General features: G+C 35.2%; 1 protein-coding gene across 4 annotated transcripts in view; it reads right to left on the reverse strand.

Moving 5' to 3' along the window:
- The window catches only part of LCLAT1 (lysocardiolipin acyltransferase 1), a 162,849-nt gene that overhangs the window by 104,977 nt on the left and 36,925 nt on the right, over positions 1-20,947 (reverse strand). The window contains exon 1 of one of the 4 annotated variants that reach the window (XM_064494633.1): positions 20,502-20,546. The exons of 1 other annotated variant lie outside the window; for it this stretch is intronic. Coding sequence is in view for 2 of the 3 variants with exons in the window: in XM_064494635.1 (XP_064350705.1) it covers positions 20,502-20,611 (110 nt within the window). In the remaining variant the exon portion in view is untranslated. Of the gene's footprint in view, positions 1-20,501; positions 20,654-20,947 lie in introns of those variants that run through there. 2 more of the 4 variants (XM_064494635.1, XM_064494634.1) reach the window with 2 other exon arrangements.

Consider the following 20,947-nt stretch of genomic DNA (forward strand, 5'->3'; position numbering starts at 1 on the left):
ATAAACCTTTCTACAGTGATGGAAATGTTCAATAGCTGTGCTTTGCAATATGGTAGCCATTAGCTACACGTGGCTATTGTATTGAACATGAATAGCACAGCTCTAGGCAGATTTACTGGAGCGCACTTTCGTGGGGAATCTGACCAGACCATGAGGAAAGATGAAAATAAAGAAACACTGGGGGTTTCCTAATAAAAAGTCCACCTAAGTCACCCTACAGTGAAGCCCAAAGTTCACATAACCCTCACCTATATGTAATTGGCTTTATAAGCCCCCTATTTTTTTATTGTGAATAGATAACAAGACATCTGAGGAAAGAATTTAACATGACACTAGATACTAAAATAAATAGGAAAAAAAGTATACTTGAAAGAAAAACTATTCAGGTAGAAAAAAACTAACATTTTCAGAAAGACAAGAATAATATGTTATTGGGGAAAATTTTTTTTAAGTAAAATGAAGAAAGGAGGCATTCAGAGACTAAAAGGGCTATTGGAAGTGTGAAACATAGCAAATGTTTAGTAAAAACATGAGCAAAAATTAAAAACTCAACAGAAGAGTTAGAAAATAAAACTGAGGAAATCCCCCAAAAAGTCAAGCAGAAGATAAAGAGGTGGAAAGTGGAAAGAATATTAGACAACCAAGACAGAGGTCCCACATGCAAATCATACACACTCCAAAAAGTGAGAAATTGGAGGGGAGGAAATCAGCAACAGAATAATTCCAAAAAACTCCCAAGAGCAAAACATGACAGTCCATATTAATGAATCTACTGAAAGCTAGGATAGTGGAGGAAAACAAATGCTCACCAAGGCACATACTGTAATTTTCAGAATAGAAGAGACAATGGACATTCTACAAAACTTCTGAAGGAGATAAAAACAGGTGACATACAAAGGGTCAAAAATTAACACTGGCTTTGGACTTAGCAACAATACCAGAAGCAAGATGAAAACAGAACAAAGCCTATAAAATTCTCATGAAAATTATCCCATCCAGTCACTCTATCAATCAAGTGTAAGAATAGTAAAAACACTACTGCAAGGTCTCAGTTGCCTCATACAATCTTTTTTTAAGAAGCTACCGGAAAAAGGGCTCCACTAAAACAGTAAAAAAGACTGAGGGAGACTTGAAATTCAGGAAACAAGAGATCTAACACACATGAGACGTCAAGGGAACTTCCAAGATGATCGTGAAGGGAGCTCGCAGGATGACAGTCATGCACCAAACAGGGAAGGCATCCAGTGTAAACAAATTGGACGGGGGTACTCAAGAGAAAGACTCTTTGAAAGCTGTATCAACAAAATCCCTGCTGCCAAACAAACCATCTCTGAGCCAAGAACAGAACGCGCAGGTGAACCTGGCACAGATACTAATCTGTACCTGGCTTCTTGAACATGTGCTGGTAGAATTCCTGTCTCCCTTCCACACCCAACTGACAGATCATTTCATCTATCCTAAGTACTCTGCTTTGACCTACCCCCGAGAGATGGAGGGAAGATGTGCTGAATTTAGAAGCACAGAGTCCCGCCAGATGTCTGACTGTGGGGAGCCCTCCACTGTAGTTTTCCAGGATTCACTGAATCTTCCTTCCTCCAAAAAGGATCTATCTGGTCAGCCCTCTGAGAAGCTGAGGTCTGACCATCATCCAAAGACACTGTACTTTTAAGAGCCTTCATCTAATGGCAGCAGTGTTTGATAGATTATGCTTACTTCTCAAGTTTTCAAAAAATAAAAAATAAATATATTGTATAGGGATACATACATAGGTAAAATTTTAAAGTAAAAGAATGACTAACATAAAAGGATAACAGTTATCATGGTGGGAGACACAGGAGGCTTCTAAGGCACTAGTAATATTCTACTTAAGTATGGTGGCTATTTATATGTTCACCAACAATGACTTTTAGAATAGTCTATCAATGGAAATTTTTACCAGTCTGCACACACACCGTGTATCATACATTCTTCTAATTACACAGTATATTAGCAACAATAGCAGATATGGTTTTTGTGATTACCACCCTTGGTAGAAACAGGGAAGGAAAATAGCTTTCACCTGTTAATTCATGTACTTCTGTATTACTCTCATTTTATAAAAATAAACATATCACTTTACAATGAAAATACTTTAACTATAAAAAATTTAAGAACATGTTAATTAATCCAGGTTAGGATTATTTCTCTTTGTTGTAATTCCTAATCAAATACTCTGCCAGAAAAGGTAATCCTTGGGAATCAGTTGAGACAAATATGAGACAAGTCAATAATTTTTTAAGACTACTCCAACATAAATAATCAACATGTTGATCCTGATTCAAATGACAAAACCAAACAGATAAAATGAGTGTGAACACTAATGTCAATTACTACATATATGTAATAGTTATTATTGCAAAATGATCACTTTGCAATGAAAATGAAAATGTTTTAACAGACAGCTAAAGTAATCATAGCCTGATTATTGAGATTATTCCACAACCTGGAAGAATTTAACTGTTCATTATTTAAATAATTTAAGGCAGATGCTCTTTATGCTCTACTCTTATAAGCTAGATGAATACTTCACAACCAGACACAACTGCATGGATTTAGTTTTTTCACAAACATAAGTGAAATATTTATGAGCTAATTAATTTCTTTTAAATCCACCAAAACATTTTAAAATCCCTGGATGTATGTTAATTTGTATGACCTGATTCTGGTGAACATTTCTGTATTTTTCAGAATTCAGTAACATAAACACGTCTGTCTTGCCTGATGAAATGGTGTGCTGCTTTATTCCCCAATGACAACTGTATTTGTTTTCTTTTCGAGTCTCATAGGACAGGCTCATAGCTAAATTTAACATTCACTTTTAAGAGCAAAGATTATGGTTATTATTATCTCGTTCTCCTCTTACAATCCTGTATTTTTATTCTTATTGGCATTATTGCATATGTGTTTTATTGTAAATCACTTTAAATTCTTCTGGGAAGCAGATTATTAATTAAAAATAAATTTAGACAATGTCATCTATAGTGACCTTATTCATCTTTACATATTTTACTAATTTAAAAAAATCTAAGTCTCTACTAAAGCATAGTGTCAGGAAACTACTAGAAATTTGTATTTAAGAATTTATGTTCAATATATTCTGAAGATAAAGAAGTATAGTCCTATAATAAGGAAATCACCCAAAGAAACAATAAAAATAAGTCAAGAAGACAGAACTTAAAATACCTTTCCTTATTAATGAAGCACTTACAAGGCAACCAGGGGAATAGGATAATGTATAAAGTTTGAAAGGATAATGTATATGTTTGCTCTGGCACCCGTACCTGTTTAGGAAAACAACAGACAATAGCAGGAAAGGGACAAAAACTACAGTTTCATTCTTCCTGCAGCAGCACAAGAGAACAATACTTCCCCAAATACAAAAAGAAGGCACAAGGTAAGTAGCATTCTAGTTACGGGGCACTTAGAAGAAATAAAACCTGTTTACAAATTCTGATAAAGCACAAAGAGCAGAATGTGATCAAACTTCAGATCTAACCAAAATGAAGCAAGAAGAACTTTCAACTATTAACTGGATTTCAGTAAACGAGTCTGTTAACTCCCTGGCGGGGGAGTCCACTCTGAGTTCTTAGAACTGTACGATGACATCTGGGGTTATATAAAATGACACTGTTTATCTCTACTTCTCTCTTGAAGTTTATGAGAGAAGAAATTATCTGTATAAATATTCACAGAGCTCTACACTCTGATGCAATTCTTTTACTTAAAAATGTATTCAAAAGTTAATACTAAGAAAAGCATAAAGTATAATACTGTATGATTCTATTTATCCAAAGTTCAAAAACATAGAAACTAATTTATAACATTAGAAGGAGAATGGTTATCCTGGGATGTGTGGAGCCAGGGCAGTGACTGGAAGGAGCACCAGGAGGCTTCAAGGGTTTTGGAAACACTCTTGTTTCTTACTTGGGTGCTAGTTACATATGGTGTATTCACTTTATGAAAATTCACTGAGCCGTATACTTGTGTTTTATGCACTTTTCTACATGTATATTTTAACAATATTTACCCCAAAAGTTATCATTTAAACTGGATACTTAAGTAATCCAATTTGATGTATGCAGTTTACAGGAAAAAAATACAAATGGTCAAGTCAATGAACATAAAGTTCAACCTCACTATTTTCAGCAAAGTGCAAGTTAAAATAATAAAACATCCTTTATTTCTTCTTAAAGGCTGGGGAAAATGTTTAAGTCTTGCCTTTGATATTTTAAAAATCATTTAGTAGTATGTTTGCCTTCATAACTGGAGGGAATGTAAACTTTAGAAAGCAAACTGATAAGTTGCTATTATAATTTTGAATGCCTACCATCATAAATCCCTTCCAGTATCTATCCTAGAGAAACACTCAACTCCAAGTACAAAGATGTTTCATTGTAGCATTGTCTGTAACCAAAAAAACCCCCAAAAAACCAGAAACATAAATGTCCATTGATGAGGAAGGACTAAATAAACTGTGGTACATTCAACATTATTATGAAACACTATGCCAGCAGCTAGAAAGAATGAGGTCAAGCTATATTTTCTAATGTGAACAGCTTTCCAAGAGGTATTGCAAAGTGAAAAAGTAGATACCATTTTGGAAGTAGGGGAGGGGAACCACATTCTCCCCACAAAACCCTATATTATATGGCTTACATAAGTAAATGTAAATACACAGAAATCTGTCTAGAAGAATACATGCCCATGATACTATGGTGGCCTCAGTGAAGATGGAAGAGGCTGTGACTAAGGATGGTGGTCCAAGAGGAATAGACCTTCCTATAATGTTTTTTAAAAAGAGAACATTTCCATATGATACTTAAACAGTAAAAGGAAAGAAGGAAGGAACAAAGGGAGGGAAGGAAAGAGAAAGGTATAAAGAAGCATAGCCCAAAAAAGTCAGCTTGCTGGTAATGCCAGTTCTTCCATGATCCCATAATCAATCAAAGTAAAAATGATTAAATGTTGAGGTAGAAATAACCCATACTGCTTAGCCAAATTACTGTCTGCCATAGTTTAAACGCAAAGTAAATTTTTACAGACAACTTAAAAACCACTAAAAATATAAACTGAGATAGGAATGATAAAGCACCCTAAGTAATCTAAACCTACCCTGGCACCCCCAAGGATCCTTGGCCTAAAAAAGGTCACTCAAAACCACCAATCAATTTACTTTATAGCAATTATCTCCATTAACTTGAAGTTTAAGCTCATGTTTTGCTTTTCCCTTCATGAGACACACAGCTAGCCAGTAAAATGTATAATTAAAGAACTAAGTGATGGAGGTACACAGACTGTCAAAGCAAGCAAGGAGTTTACTGAAACTCTTCTTATACACAAAGTATGAGCCCACGAATATATACACATATACATAAGTCTCATAAGGATAAAGTTCAAGCAGAAAAGTTATTTAAAAAGTTACCAAAAATAGAATGTTCATTTCTGACTCTACCCATGTCTACTTTAGTCAAAAGTATACTCTTAAAAAAGAGAAAAAAGAATACCTAAGTTTACCAAATTTTTTCAATCATTTCATTTAAACAGAGAATATGTACCAATTAGAGTCATTCCACAGTCATTAAAAACTCATGATATTTGCATTTTCAAACACTAACCAGGTAAGGTCCTACAAAGAATAGTAACAGTCTTTGCCCTCCTAGGGCATATCATCTAGGTGAAGAGAGAACAAATGTGAAAAGGAAGGAGGGAGGGAGGGAAGCAATGCGAGGAAGCATATTATTAAATGCCAAATTCATGAAAAAATCAGTAAGTGTGACAATCACTGTAAAACCTTAGAAGTTTTACAGTTAATGTAAAACCTTGGAAATCTAGAGCTAGAATTAAGATCACCAAGAAAGTGAGGAGCAGAAAAGCTGAGGGAACTGACTTGCACTCACAGTGGGACAGCCAGCGATGATGGAACTAGGCTAAGAGTCCCCCATCTCCAGTTACCAGCTCAGCGTTCTTTCCACTACAAAAGGGATCATAGAGGTCTGAGGCAATCAACTAAAACATGCAGAAGGAATTAAGACGCAAACAAGCCTGGGCCTGGAGGAAGAATAGCACTCAAGCTAGAACAAAAAAAGAGAGAAAATAAGGCCAACTTCTTAACACTATTCTTTCTGGTGCACACTGCACAGTGATTGGTTACTCATGGGGAAGTTTTTCCAAAGTCCCAGGATTTCTGTTCGGTTCTCTTTCTCTGAAATTGTTTCAAACAATATGAATTATTAACAGCAAGCATTTTTTTAATATGAAAATGTCACCAATTTTTTTTCTGCATAAATGGCAAGCATACTCACTACATTTCAACAATTTCCTGTTATTACACAAGGTTTCCTTATAAGATGTAAATGTTAAAACCACATACACCCACACTAAGCAGAACACTACTACATGAAATCCTTTCAGAAAGACTGGTTAGTATAACTCTATTATACCTCTTACCTGTTATTCAAGAGACTACCTTCCTGTTCAAATTACTTACTGTAGTCCTCAAAATGTTAAATATAGGGTACCATATAACTGAGTAATTCCACTCCTAGATATATAGACCTAATTGAAATGAAAATATGTGGCCACACAAAAACATATACAAGAATGTTCAAGGGAGCATTATGAGCATAATTCATAATAGCCAAAAAGTGGAAACAACCCAAATGTCCTTCATCTGATAAATAAACAAAAGTAGTATAGACATCAGTGGATATCATTCAACAAAAAAAAGGAATGAAGTATTTGATACATGCTACAACACAGATGGGAACTTATGCTAAGCGAAGGAAGCCAGTCACAAAAGTCCACATATTCTATGATTTCATTTATATGGTATGTCCAGAATAGGCAAATCTACAACAGAGACAGAAAGTAGATTAGTGATTCACTAGGACTCAAGGCAGGTGGAATAGGAGGTGGCTATTAAAGAGTATGAAGTTTGGGGCTAAAAAAAAAGTTCTAAAATCAGGCAGTGGTGATGGCTGCACAACTCAGAACAGTCTCAAAGCCATTGCCTTGTAGGCTTTAAATGGCTCGATTGTATGGTATGTGAATTACATCTCAAAACAAAACAGTTAATTAGCTGAGAGGTTACCAAGACATGAATAACCAGCCCTACCCTGGAGCTCATGAAATGCTGAAGGAAAAGAGAAATTATGATGATAACTGCCACCTCAGAAATTAAAAACAAAAACACATACAAGTGAAGCCAAAGAACAAAAGGGACAGAATAAAATCAGAGAACAAAGACCAGACAGAAATACATCAAAATGTTACCAGTGACTGCCCCTGCATAGTGAGACTATAGTTGATTTTTTTTTCCCAAATTGTGTACAAAGAGTATTATTCTTACATAATTAAGAATCCCAACAACATTTATTTCAAAGGGAAAAATCAGGAGCCAAGATTTCTTATATTAAGAGACTGGATAGGCTGCATCACTAATAAAACAGTAAAAGTAGAGTTAACCACTAATGAAAAGTATAAAACGTGAATTTTACAATATTTTTAAAGACATTGGTCCAATGTTTCTCATAGATCAAAGAGCTGATATTCTGCCATCAATAATTTTTTTCTAATATAAATTACTGGTATCCTGGAAAGCATAAAATACCACTGTTATAAGGGAACATCTAACACGTGATTTGACTGGACAAGGAATAAAATGTTTTTCTTCCTGTTTCATATTACAATTCTTCAAAATAAAACAAATTAATCACATTATTTCTAAAATAGTTATTTTATTACCTTTAATGAAAGACTTAAGTTACAGATTAATACAAACTGAACGCAAAAGCCACCATTTTGTCAAATAAAATAAAGTCAACTATCGTTCATAGTATTTTTTTCCTTTAATAAAAACAAAATGAAGAATATACTTAAACTGGTTTTCTTTTTACAATCTATTCTTCATAGAGCAAAGGATAGTTTACCCAGAGATGATTCATGGAATGTATTCAAGGGTTCATAAACCCCCTAAAATTGTAGGATAAGCTGCATTTCATATATATATTTCTTCCTATAGAGAGGATCCCCAACTTTTGTAAGTCAAAGATAAGACACTACTGCTTTAGAGAAATAGTTGAATGGCAGCCTAAAATGGCCTTCTGTTGCAAGGCTTAACTCTCAAGAAACTATGCTGTGTAATTTTCTTTCATGAAACACAAGCATCTAGACAAATGAGGTAGAAACCAAGGATAAATTATATACAATCACTATTCTAGACAAAAACTTTAAAGTTAAGAAGAAAACCAACAAAGTGTTGCAGGCAAAGGTAGAAATATTACATATCATAACTTTATTTGTACTAGACTTTGTCTTAAAAATATTTGAAATGTCTTTGTTATTTAATACCTCATAATATGAATCGAATCAAATAATTTTTGATTCAAGGTATTTCAGGTTGAAATTCATTAACTGCTGTTAAACAGCATGGAATTCTGAGTGAATGCTACAAATGTACAAAACTTTTTTTCGGACTTATTCTGAAAGACAACGACTGGGTTTTGGTTCATGTGTAAAAGTAAATTTTATACAAATAATAACAGTGTTAATATCCAAAAAATCTGCTTTGCTATTAAAACACTACTTCTGCAACCTTTATTCCTCCTAAACTTGCAAAAATTAAAAATGGAAACTAACTCTAGAACTCTATGTATTTTAAGGTATTTCATGTAGCATATTCTCATCATTAGTAAATAAAAACATAGGTGGAGAAATTTGAATAGCCAATAAAAATATTTCATTTGGTAACAAAAGTTCATGAAGATTTAAGAATGGCAATTGATAATTATAGGACTTTACAAATTATTTATGGAACTTATAAATGTAACTACTCTACTTGATAGACAAAAGGAGGTAGTTTTTAGAATAGTATTAAAATTGAGCCCCCTAAAATCAAGTTTCCCTAATGGGTTTATAATTACTCTCTTTATCCAAAATCTCTCTATTCCCTTGCTTGTCTCCTCTGACCTCAATCCCTTTCCTGTCCCCTCTGATCTCAATCCGGTGCTAACTGAGCACTAATCAACCAGAATAGTGTGATTAAAACTGCTGTTGTCGATAATATCATTAATGTACCAAAATTGCTACTGTAGATATCACCCTTAACTCACAAACTCAGGTAATTTCTCCAGGACTAGATGAACTCACAGACATGGACCACCTGGCCAGAGAATTGTACACCAGAGACATCCTGACTCCCAAAACCACAGTTAAGAAATGTCACAGAAATGTCACAAGATGATGACTAATCCCAGTTTCTTTGTCCATCCCCTTTAAAACATCCCTAACTCAAAGATCAAATGGATTTGAGACTATCTCCCACTCCCTTGCCCTGCAAATAAACCCTCACTTTGCTACAAACAACTGCTGTTAAAAGTTGGCTTTCTATACCAAGGGCACAGGAGCCTCTGCTCGGTTATATCATGCATTAAATATTATGAAAGACATCTCTGAAAACTCAATTTAAAAAGCCATACTGCCTATAAAATCACCTATCATGGAAAGTCAGAGTTGAAAGGGGCTTTAGAAATATTTCAGTCCACTGGCTTGCAAACCTATTCGAACATCTCATTCAAGGGTCTCACCAAGAAGTTTCACATGTAAAACAAAAGCAGAGGAAAGCTCTAATTAAGAGCTGGCCCCACCCTAGACCCAATGCCTCACCTTAGCCTGGAGCTCTCTTTCCTAAGAAAGAACACCATTTGAAACCAGCCCCAGGCAAACCCTTCATATTCCAGCGGAGGCAACAGAGATCCAAACTCACTTAGACTGCCTGGTGGCTTTGTTTAGTCCTCGGATGAGCGTCACATAAATTCAGTCACAAACTCACATAATTTCTGAGATAGAAGGGTAGACCTGGCTAGGATGTCTCACCTTCAGTCTGGTCTCCCTCTAGTTTACTCCACCTCTCTTTTCAGAGGCTGTTAAGGGACATGGGAGAGAAAGGCTGTACAAAGTATTTTACATACAACATTCCTAATCTCACAACTCTGAAAGGCAGGTAAAAGTATACCCATTTTACAGCTGAAGAAAGTGACCTCAAAAGCATTCAAACATTCCCACACTATATAACTGACAGGTTGCAGAGCTAGAATTAAAACCTGCATTCATTTAACTCCTAAGCCTGTCCCCTTTGCAATAAACTATGTTACATTTGTGTAGCACAAATGCCAGACTACTGAAGAAAGGGGAATCCATGGTCCAGGCCAAGAAAACCACCACAGGGTCTCCAAAAGATTATGAAAGTGATAGGTATTTACTAACATGAGCACCCTAAGTTAGCAGCACTGAACTGGGGTTGTGAAAAGTATGGCTGACAGACATCAGGATAAAGAAGAAACAACGTGACCATTAGGCCAACAAAGCAAAGCCAGGTTTAACTTAATGAGGCAGAGATGCTGAATGTAAATAAAGTTTCACCAGCACATACTCAGGAAGTCAACAATGGGAAATGGAATTGTTGCACTTAAGCAACAGCATGCAGCACTTAACCAAAAATACTGAGGAAAAAAGTAGTTAGACAGCCACCACAAAAGAGTAAATTACACTTTAAACAAAAATATTTACAGAAGAGTTAAATGTCTTTCAGATGTTTAACAAAACACCACCAAAGTATTAGTTCTTCATTAATTCATCTTTACTCTTGACTATCCGGAACCTTGACTAAAAAAGAACTCAATGTCTAAGGCTAAAGTCAAAAGCATCAAAGTCCCGTTACTACAGAATTCCACGTAACTGGTAAACTGCAGAAGCAACTTTTCAGAAGTTAGAGGGGACAATGCTTCATCCAAGAAATTAAATGAGTTAATGGGATGAAAGGGAAAAGGAACTTAAACTAGTGCTGGGATTGCTTCATACTGGGTTCTACTCCAAGCATCTCGGGAAACACCAGAATATCGGAGAGTTGAGACTGGAAGATAAACACAGCACATCTTCCCTGAGTGTCAATATTACTATATTTTTGGAAATAATACTTTTATCCTTCAATACAAGCACATAGGGTAGACTACAAAATTCTCATGGAACCTATAATCGAGCCAGGGAATCAAAAATTCAAATAAGTAAAGAATGATAGTACAATAAATGCCATGGAAGACCTAACAAAGGCTATGTGCTCTTCAAGACAGCTTCTTGAGTAGTAACAGCAGTGGAGCTGAAACAGAAAAGTTTTGATTTTTTGTTTGTGTGTTTACTGGCGGCAGGAGGAGACGGGAGCTGGGGAGAGGACAGTATGTGTGACATTCCTGTCTCTGAGTAACATAGGGGTGTGTTTCCATACGAATTTTCAGAAAAACCTTGAAGCAAAGTTTTGTACCTACCAACTACTGAGAGTAGCACCCCTGGACTCACTGCCCACTGAATTCCTTCTCCTCTTATAAAGGGTAGCTTCAGAAGCATTAAATAACAATAGGAGCAGAGCAAATGACAAAACCTGGAATTCCAGTCCAACCGCCATTAACTACACTTGTGTAATTCTGAGAAAATAATACCAAGCCCCATCCAATACCTCCTCCCTGTCCTTTCACACTCACCCTTTACTTTCTTTATGAAATGAGAAAACCGAATCTAGATCATGGTTCTCCGTGGGGCAGTCCACCCCCAAAAGCATTTCAGAAATCTGTTGGGCTGTTCTTTATTTTTTTGGTTTTTGCATTCTAGCATAATCATACCTCATATTACATTTTAAATTATTTTCCTTTTATTTTTCCTTTACATTATAGTTAGGGGATTATACTGATTTATTTTAATTAAGTGGGTAAAAAAATTTCATTAACTATGAATTCCATTTCAGGACACTAAAGAGAATATTACAAAATAATTATTATGAAAAGAGGGCTTTGGGTTAGACAAAATTAAGAATTAATTGACTAGAAGATCTCAAAGGTTCTTTCTAGTCCTATAATTTACTGAGTCTATTAATATGTTGAGCACTAATAATGAGACAAAACGCACTGATGGAGTATAGATGATTATTTGTGAGCAGCAACAAAAAATTCTAAATCAGCTCTGAGCTTGATTAAATAATTAAATTTGTAGAAAAGCAATTTCATCCCACTGCCTAGGATGGTATATATAAAAAAAAAAATGCATGCTTTACTTACAAGGAAAAGATTAAAATGGCCAGAAAAACTACTATTATAGTAGGAGTTTAGGAATACATGTTCAAAGAGGAGTTTGGCAAAGATTCAGCCCACACGTCCTAATCATTAATTTCTAAAACCACATTTTATGTGATGGGTATAATGTGAAATGAACCCTGAAATATTAAGATAAAGTTAAACAAACTTGGTGTTCTCCCCTCCAGCCCAAAACAGAGAAATTGGTGATATATTTCTGAAAAAACTTATGAAAAATTATTAAAACAGAAAAGTGCTGTTTTGAGGATCGACCTTCCTATTTCAGGAGCTTTTGGCGGGGGAAGCATAGAGGGGAGGGTGGGACGCCAGATAACTGAGGACATGACATTCCTTTACCAAGCTATTCGAAGTTACTTTAAACTATATTATTCATAAAATATTTTTTTACTTGACAGAATGCCTACTGTGGGCCAGGCATGCACATGTGTGTGTGCATGTGTACACGTGTATTTATTTTATAGATTTATATGTATCATCGCATTTGATTATTGTAACAACCCTTCAAGGTTGACACTATCTTCCACTTTTTTAATGAAAAACAGGAGGTTAAGACATTACGTAACACAGAGATTTCCAGCAATCAGGACCATGTGGAACAAAGCCTTTCAAAAATAAGCCTAAAAGCCTCTGAGCAAGTAGAAAGGGGTTGACTCTACAGAATCTGACTCTGGAGTCCAGTTAGAGCTTCACCTACTGACCTACTATTACATATGAAACTATTTTTTATTAAGTACCTGGTACCTCTATACTCCAAGCACTGTCACATACATTATCTTGATATTTCTCATATTTTATCCTAGTTGATATCATATTTGATAAGATATTTATCATTTGATAGCCTCCACTAATCCATCCATAAAGGAAGAAACGGAAAACTGACCAGTGGTTGCCAGAGAACAGGGAGAGGCTGTGACTATAAAAGGATAGCACAAGGGAGTTTTTTTGGGTGACACAACTATTCTGTGCCCTGATTGTGGTGGGGGATACACAGATCTGTACGTATACTAACACTCACAGATGAACACCAAAAGAAAAAAGAAAGGTCAATTTTTAAAAAGTTTAACTGCATTCCCTTAATAGCATAATATAGAAAATGGCTGATAGAGAATATTTCTCCTGGACTTCAATTCCTTTCAATGCCACAGTCAAAGGATGCTTTCAGCTCATGGAATAACCTGGTAGAAACACTTCAGTCCTTTGATAGCTTAGGTTTTTTATGGAGCTTCTAGTCAAACAATGGCAAATTTAGCTTTTTTAAAATATCAGTAAGTTCTCTTGGTATATCAATATTTTAAAAATTCAAGTTATTATATAACAAATAAAGTCAGACTTTACAAAAGTAACTGCCTTCCAAATTTCTTCATGAGTTCTATTACATGAGTCTATATTTAAACTAAGTAATAAGAAGTCTTGACTCATAACCATTTCAAAATCAGAATGGAGGGAGAGAAAATTTACTCAGTATCTACCTTCATAATGTGCCATACATTACTGCATTCTTTTTAAACAGTCTTATCTCAGTAAACAATCTCCCCCACACCTGGGAGAAAGACATTTTTCCAATTTTTTACAAAAAAAGAACATGGGGTTCAGCAGGTTAAACAATGTAGCCCACAGTTGCTGGGCTAATGAGATACTGGGACCAAGATAAGCCAGAGCTTTAAAATAAGAGCAAGTTTTAGTGTGCCTGTAAATAAGGGTAGAAACTTACAGTATGTGGAAATTTATCAACAAAATCAACAGTCGGTGCAAAACAATGGTTTGTCATATCTAAAAATGACAACTGTCAAGTATTTGCTAAGTGATTTGAACCTCTTCCAACCTGTGAGCCTGAGATGATGCTAACACGCTTATTTTAAGCACTAGACTTGACTAGTAACCAAGAAAGCAAGCTCTTCAGTATTTCTTATTACCAACAACTAAAAATATCTAGCATTTTTAGTCAAGAATATAACTTATTAGGTGATGTCCACCACATAAGCAGTTAACTAAGGATAAAGTATCATATCCAAAGCTTTTTTTCTCCCCTTAACTCTAAACTTTTTAATGAATCCAAATTCCTACTCTTGAAATTCAGGTTCTTCTACAGTCTGGCCCAAATTAATTTCTGAAATTCTCTAAGTCTTCATCAGCCATGGCTGTTCCCTAAGCTCAACATGTACCTCCTCACGTCTAACTTTATACCCTCTTCACTCAAGGAAATTCAGCTCATCCCATGAGACCAGCTCAATTCTCTCCTCCTCCAATAAACCTTCCCAAATTACTAGTTCAAAACAGTTTCCTCCTTTTCTCAGAATCCCTATGACTTATTTGTCCATTCATGATGTACAATGTGTTAATGTATTGAATTGATAGTTATTTCATTTTTTTCACGTGTGTCTTATTTCTACAGAAGACCTGTGACATTTATTCTTGTATCAACTGGAGCATCTCACACTGACTTGGCAGCCAGAAAAAAAAAATTCTAAGTTTAGGTTACAAACTAATTTAGAATTGTACTTAAATATATTTATGTGACACATGTGATAGAAATATCTAATGTATGCTCAACCTAGACACAGTATTACAGTTTCCCCTTCAGAATAAAAACATTTAAAACTTCTGTTATCTTTCCTAAGGCTAATTCCTCAATAACAGCCCCTAAGCAGAGAAAACCTAATGGCAAATTCCTGTACTTCCTTTTGATACCATTCATTTAAAGTACATGAAATTTACTGGTTATCATTTGACCATATACATTTCTCCCTTGAAAGTCCAGGGAGACCTTTTACAATACACAAAATTTATGGAATACTACCACAGATACAATTAACATGCTAAAATTAACCTTGCAAGTGGAAAATAAACAAAAATTATTCACTCTTAGGAAATTAAAAATAAATCTACAAACAAAATATAAATACAAGTTGACACTAAGGATACCTGCTAAGCTTAAAAAAAAAAAAAAATCCCACAGGTTATCCATGCACATACCAGCTACTAAATCATCAGATTCAAAAATACAGCAAATCATAAGGCCACGTAGTTTAAAAAGACAATACAACAGAAACGATTAAGAGCACAGGCTCTGGAACCAAACTCTACAGACCTGAACTAAATCACTTACCGTACTGTGCGGCCTTAGTTCAACCCCACCTCGCCCCCTTCAGAACTTGCCCAATAGTGTTACTATTAGAATTAACAGGGTTAATGTATGTAAAGTGCTTAGATGAGTGCCTGGCATATGGTAAGTACTCCTAAGCATACTACTGTCATATACATAGTGTTAATATATCTATTCTTTCAATTTATTTTATCAAACATGTTCAAGGTATAACAAATATGTATTATTCATCCAAGGCCAAGTAGAAAACAAGATATTTATAGATGCCTTCAGATTTACCAGATACGCACTTGTTTTCCTGGCTACTTCACTAAATTATTTTCCTACCCACAGGAAACACATCTTCTTTCTCTCACTTAGGACCCTCTACAACAGTACTGTCCAACAGAAATATAATGTGAGCCACACATGTAATGTGAAATCTTCTTGCAGCCACATTAAAAAAATAAAGAAAAACCGGTAACAATTTTAATAGATTTAACATAATATATATGAGATATTATCATTTCAATATGTAATCAAATGTAAATAAATTACTAATAGGATACTTTACTTTTATTTTTCACAATATGTTTGTGAACTCTGCTGTGTATTTTAACCCTACAGTATATCTCAATTCGCACTAGACACATGGCAAGTGCCCAAAGCCATATGCATTTAGTGAATATCATCTTGACCAGTACAGCTTAATACACTTCTGCACAGAGGAATGCATAGCGCGTACTGATGAATAACAAGGTAAGATTAAATCTATAATAAAATCTTCACGCTGTATTAAATTTGTTGAAAAGAAGTATTTAGGTATTATAAGTTGAGTTCAAAATCTTAAAGTCTTCTCTAACAGGAAGCACTTCAAAGGCCCAATTTCTTAAAACTCTTTATTTTACAGATGAAGAAACTCAGAGAAGTAAAGTAATTTGGTGGTACCAGCAGGGGCTCCCAGGAAAGTCTCCTTTTTGAGTCCTAGGTCTCTACAATGAAACTTACTCCTCTTCAGCATCAGGCTAGCCCCCTAAACAAACCAAAGCCTGCTGTCAGAGAGGCTGTGGGTTTGAATCCCAGCTCTGTCACTTAATTGTGAACTTCCAACTTGTTACTTGCTCAATTTTAAAAATAGGGGTAATGGTAGTACCAAGTCAGATCAACAGCAGGTAACAGACTTGTGAAAATCTGATGAGTTAATACATGGAAAGTGATTCAAGCAGCAATTGGTACATACTACATACTTATTAAACACTTGTTTTTATTATTGCTATTAACAGCAGATTGATGTAGCTAGATTAAGGTGCACCTGTTTGAATTTAGATACAAATGCCTCATCTGAAGGTAAGAGTGTGACCAACTTTTCCCAATGTTCTAAGAGCATTGGTGGGTCTCTTGTCCACAAGCAGCTAGAGCCCTGGCTGGCTCTCTCTGGCCCGGCTGAAGCCACAGTGCTCTCACTCCTTCACCCCTGTCTTACAAAGACCTGCAAGCAGAATTACCCTTTCTTTCTTGACCACTGGTTCCTTCCCCACTGCGCCTGGCCTGTGTGGGAAGCAGCTGTAAAGCTCCACTTATTTTTGGAGTAGAAAGCCCTCCCTTTCCTCCACACTGGGTCTAAGAAGGTAAAAAAGGTTAAGACCACATTTGCTTTTCTTTTACTCACACCTTATGAGTTGTAATCTCTGCATAAAATCCATTCTCTTGGAGGAGGAAAAATCTTGCTTATCAAATCTATCTGAAATATAAAATTTGTCTTTAATCAGATTAAGCTACTTGCCAAGGTCAGAGTGAGCAGATGGTAGAGCCAGGACTGAAATCACTGTGGAAGTCAACTGTTCAATTCCAAACCATAATGAAGCCATTTGAAAGCTTATCAGTATAAGGGAAAACTGGTCCTGTGGCCAATAGTTACTACAGATTGAGACAAAATGATTTGATGCTTTATTTAGTAAAACACAATTTGGAGCCAATACAATTTTAAACACTGTAACAGAGTCTAAAGAATCTCCTTAGGGTTAATGGGAATCTGCCTTTACGAGTATTATTTATTAATTCCTTATGGAAATACAGTAATGGCACTGGGAAAAGACATCGAGGACAGAATTCAGGGTTATTGAGAATCTAATATAAGCTTTGCAATGACTACTTAACTCTGAACTCTAGACCCTTTCTAGCTCTAAAATCCTAAGTATCTAGGAAGACAGGTCTAAATTCATATGCCCAGGTGGGTGGGATCTAGGTGGAGCAGAGTACAAAGGAAATGCTTATTAAGTGCTAAAAATCATTTCCAGATAAAAAAGGAAAGATAATATCTAAGAACCAGAATCTGAAAAAGCAAGATCCAGGGAAACAGCCTAAGATGGCCCACGATGTTTTGAATATAAACCATTAAAAGGAAACAAAAGGCAAGCGTGATTCTAAGGGCAATGCTCTCGGGCAGCTGCCATGCCAGTGAGGGATGGCACAACTCCATCCCAAGTCAGTCTTCACTGAGCATGAGGCCAACATTACCCTTTTTCCTCCAAAATGTAGATAATAATCTACTGCTACTTCAGCAGCAAGCTACGAAGACTGCAAATATATGACCGGATTTTAGTGTTGAAATTTTTTACAACTTACAAAGTAAACCTGATGTGAACTCCCTAACATTCATAATGATTATTGTGCTTCACCGTATCCAGGTCTAACTGGAACATAATTCACGTGATTTACTGCAGTAACTACTACCACACACCTGAACATTTCTAAAGAGAGCAGTAGGGAAAAGAAGGTTTTTCCCTCGATTGAAGCTGAAAAATCTCTAAAGCTTGTTTCTTTTTAACAGCTTTACTGAGATATAATTCACATACCATAAAATTCACGCATTTAAAGTGTACTTTTCAGTGGTTTTCAGTACATTCACAGAGTAATGCAACAATTACCACAATCAATTTGAGAACATTTTCAGCACTCTTACCTTGGACTGAAGAGCACTTATGGTCTCCTCTGTTTAATAGCTCTTTTTCCAGTTAGCCATATGGTTTCTATTCACCTGGTTCAGGTGTTAACCCAAAGGTCACTTTCTCAGAGAGGCCTTCCCTGACTTCCCAGTATAAACCTGTAACACCAACCCCATGCAGCACACATTTCAAGCATCCTATCACCTGCCACCCCCCAACTCCTCACACTTTTTTTTCCAGATACTGATCACATTTAGCATTCTAAATGTTTCATGTGTTGACTGTCTGTAAACTCCAAGAGGGAAACCATTTTTATGTTTTATTTGCTGCTGTACCCCCAGGACCTACAACAAGACATTGTTGTAAATTTTCCATGTTTGCAGAAGAGAAAAGTGAGAAAAAGAGAAAAGGAAGTTGCCTCACTACTACAAATTTCACTAGCTTGTGAGATTTCTAATTTATCAAATTATTGTTTTTTTTTTATAACACTTTTCTCCTTTAGAATGAAAGTCTAACCAGAGAAACCTAAAATAAATGAAGGTAACTAAATTTAACATCACTACAGATGCACCATCTATGCCTTATTTTAAAGATTCATTCCCAATTTTTTGTTCCTTTAGGTGTTTACTGAGTGCCTAAACATTGTGCTGTGAAGAATACAAAAGACAAAATCACTTTCTTCCAAAAGCCTACAGTCTATATGAGTAAGACATGCACAAATTACTGTATGCTGCCTTTTTTGTTTTTTTCTGCTTTTGTTTTTAATTAAAAAAAAAAAAAAAAAAGCATGTGACTAGCAAATACTTAAGAAGTACCGAAGAATCTAGGGAGAAAAAAGTGGTAATCTAAGTACACTGGAGTAGTCAGAAGCCACCTTCCAGAGGAAGCAGCATGATCACAGGTGGCACTGAGGTAACAAGGAGAACTGCTCACGGCCAGTGGCTAGAATACAGTCATACAGAAAACAAGAGCTAGCTCCAGGCTCAGGAAGGAGGAGAACAAATTTTGGTGGACAGCTGGTAGTCTCTGCCACACGTAAGATTTGAAATGAACCCTGAAGGATAGGTGGAATATAACCAAGAATGGAAGAAAAACAGGAATAAAAACAAGCAAATCAGAACTAAGCAACTGTATGCCAGGAGAGTGAGAGGGCAAGTCTGCTGTATTCTGAAGACTAGTGACAGAAGATTGGTTAGGTCAATGGTTCCCCAAAGTAAAACTGAAGACCAATCCCAATATATCTCAAAGTTTCTACCGTCTGCAATGAAGTTAGAAAAATAAGTTGATAACTTGGTAATAATGTTTATTTTATTATTATATACTTGTAATTCAATTTCCTATAACTTACATATAATGTGATACCATAAAATTAAATTTTCATGGTTTAATTTTTATATTAAAACATGTTTTTAAACATGGCAGTTAAGGCTACCAACAGTTCTAAGACAATGCCCTTTCCTGACTACAAAAAAAAGTCAAACTTTGTCCTATAGGACAGAAAAAAATGGGAACAAAAAAAAGGGGGGATTTACTTTCACTTTTCAGTTTATTATATAATTTTAATTATTTATATTTTCTAACAAACTTGTATTGCTGTGGAAATTAGAAAAGACTTAATGAGTTCTAAATAGTCATTAAGGTTTAAATATAAAAAACAAGAGTTACCCAAGAGTGGACAAAATGTCTTACATATATAAATTATACTCAAAATATATGCCCTAAAGATTGAAAAAAAATAGTTGACTCTTCTGGACTCAATTTTAAACTCATATCAACATATAATGTGTAAGACAAATATTAAACTCAAAAGGGGACTTTAAGAAAGCAGTAAATTAGCAAACTAAAAAACAATCTGCTATAGCATTAATAACTATTTTAATCTAAAAATGGCACAATATATTGATTTTCTAATTATTTACCATAGGTTAGCATAGAAAATATTAGCTACCATTAAAAATAGCAATAAAAAGTAAAATGCTCTTTTTGCTAGAGAAATTCAAACAGCATCTTTCAACTCTGGGATAAAAATAAAAATTTTATTTGGAATAAAGGAGTGTTAAATTGAAACATTAAAGTGAACACCTAGGAACTCTTTATAACAAATGGAAATATGTGCTTATTAAAAACAGAAGCTAATTCTCTCAAAGAACCACAGTTCTATAAAAATCACTTTTCCACCTTTTCTCCTATATACTACGAATGGCAAGCCTTGAAAAGATGACACTGCACAACATGCCTTCATAAAAATGGAGAGAAAAAAGCTGTCAGAGAAATAAAAATGGTGCAAATTCCACTTACTGGAAACCTGGTATGTGCTTCAGTAAGTTCCAAACACCAAGTAAATGTTGCCCATGCATCTTTCCAGTCAGTTTAGAATTATTCAGCTCTGGGGTGACCAAATCAACCATGCAAGGAAAACATCTGTTGATAATTTCTCAAGTTAATAATTTTCAATAGTAGTATGTATCTCTTATTACAGTGCTTTCCATGGAAAATGCTCAAGTATTTGTTGGTAAAAGATCAGCCTAAGTGGAATTATTACCAAAAACTACTTCTACCACATAGCAGTCTGTTAATGTTTGGATAATTTAATTAGTCAGGTTCTAAAGAACTTTCTGCTTAATGGAGAGTCACTACTTTTTAAAAATTTAACACACACACACCATTACCATGATAAAAAGAGCTGAAAAGTTATTTATACAAATAAAAAGAGTTTCAGTTCGCTGAAATTCAATTTACCATAT

This window comes from Camelus dromedarius, chromosome 15, assembly GCF_036321535.1.
Source record: "Camelus dromedarius isolate mCamDro1 chromosome 15, mCamDro1.pat, whole genome shotgun sequence".
Lineage (NCBI taxonomy): Eukaryota > Metazoa > Chordata > Mammalia > Artiodactyla > Camelidae > Camelus > Camelus dromedarius.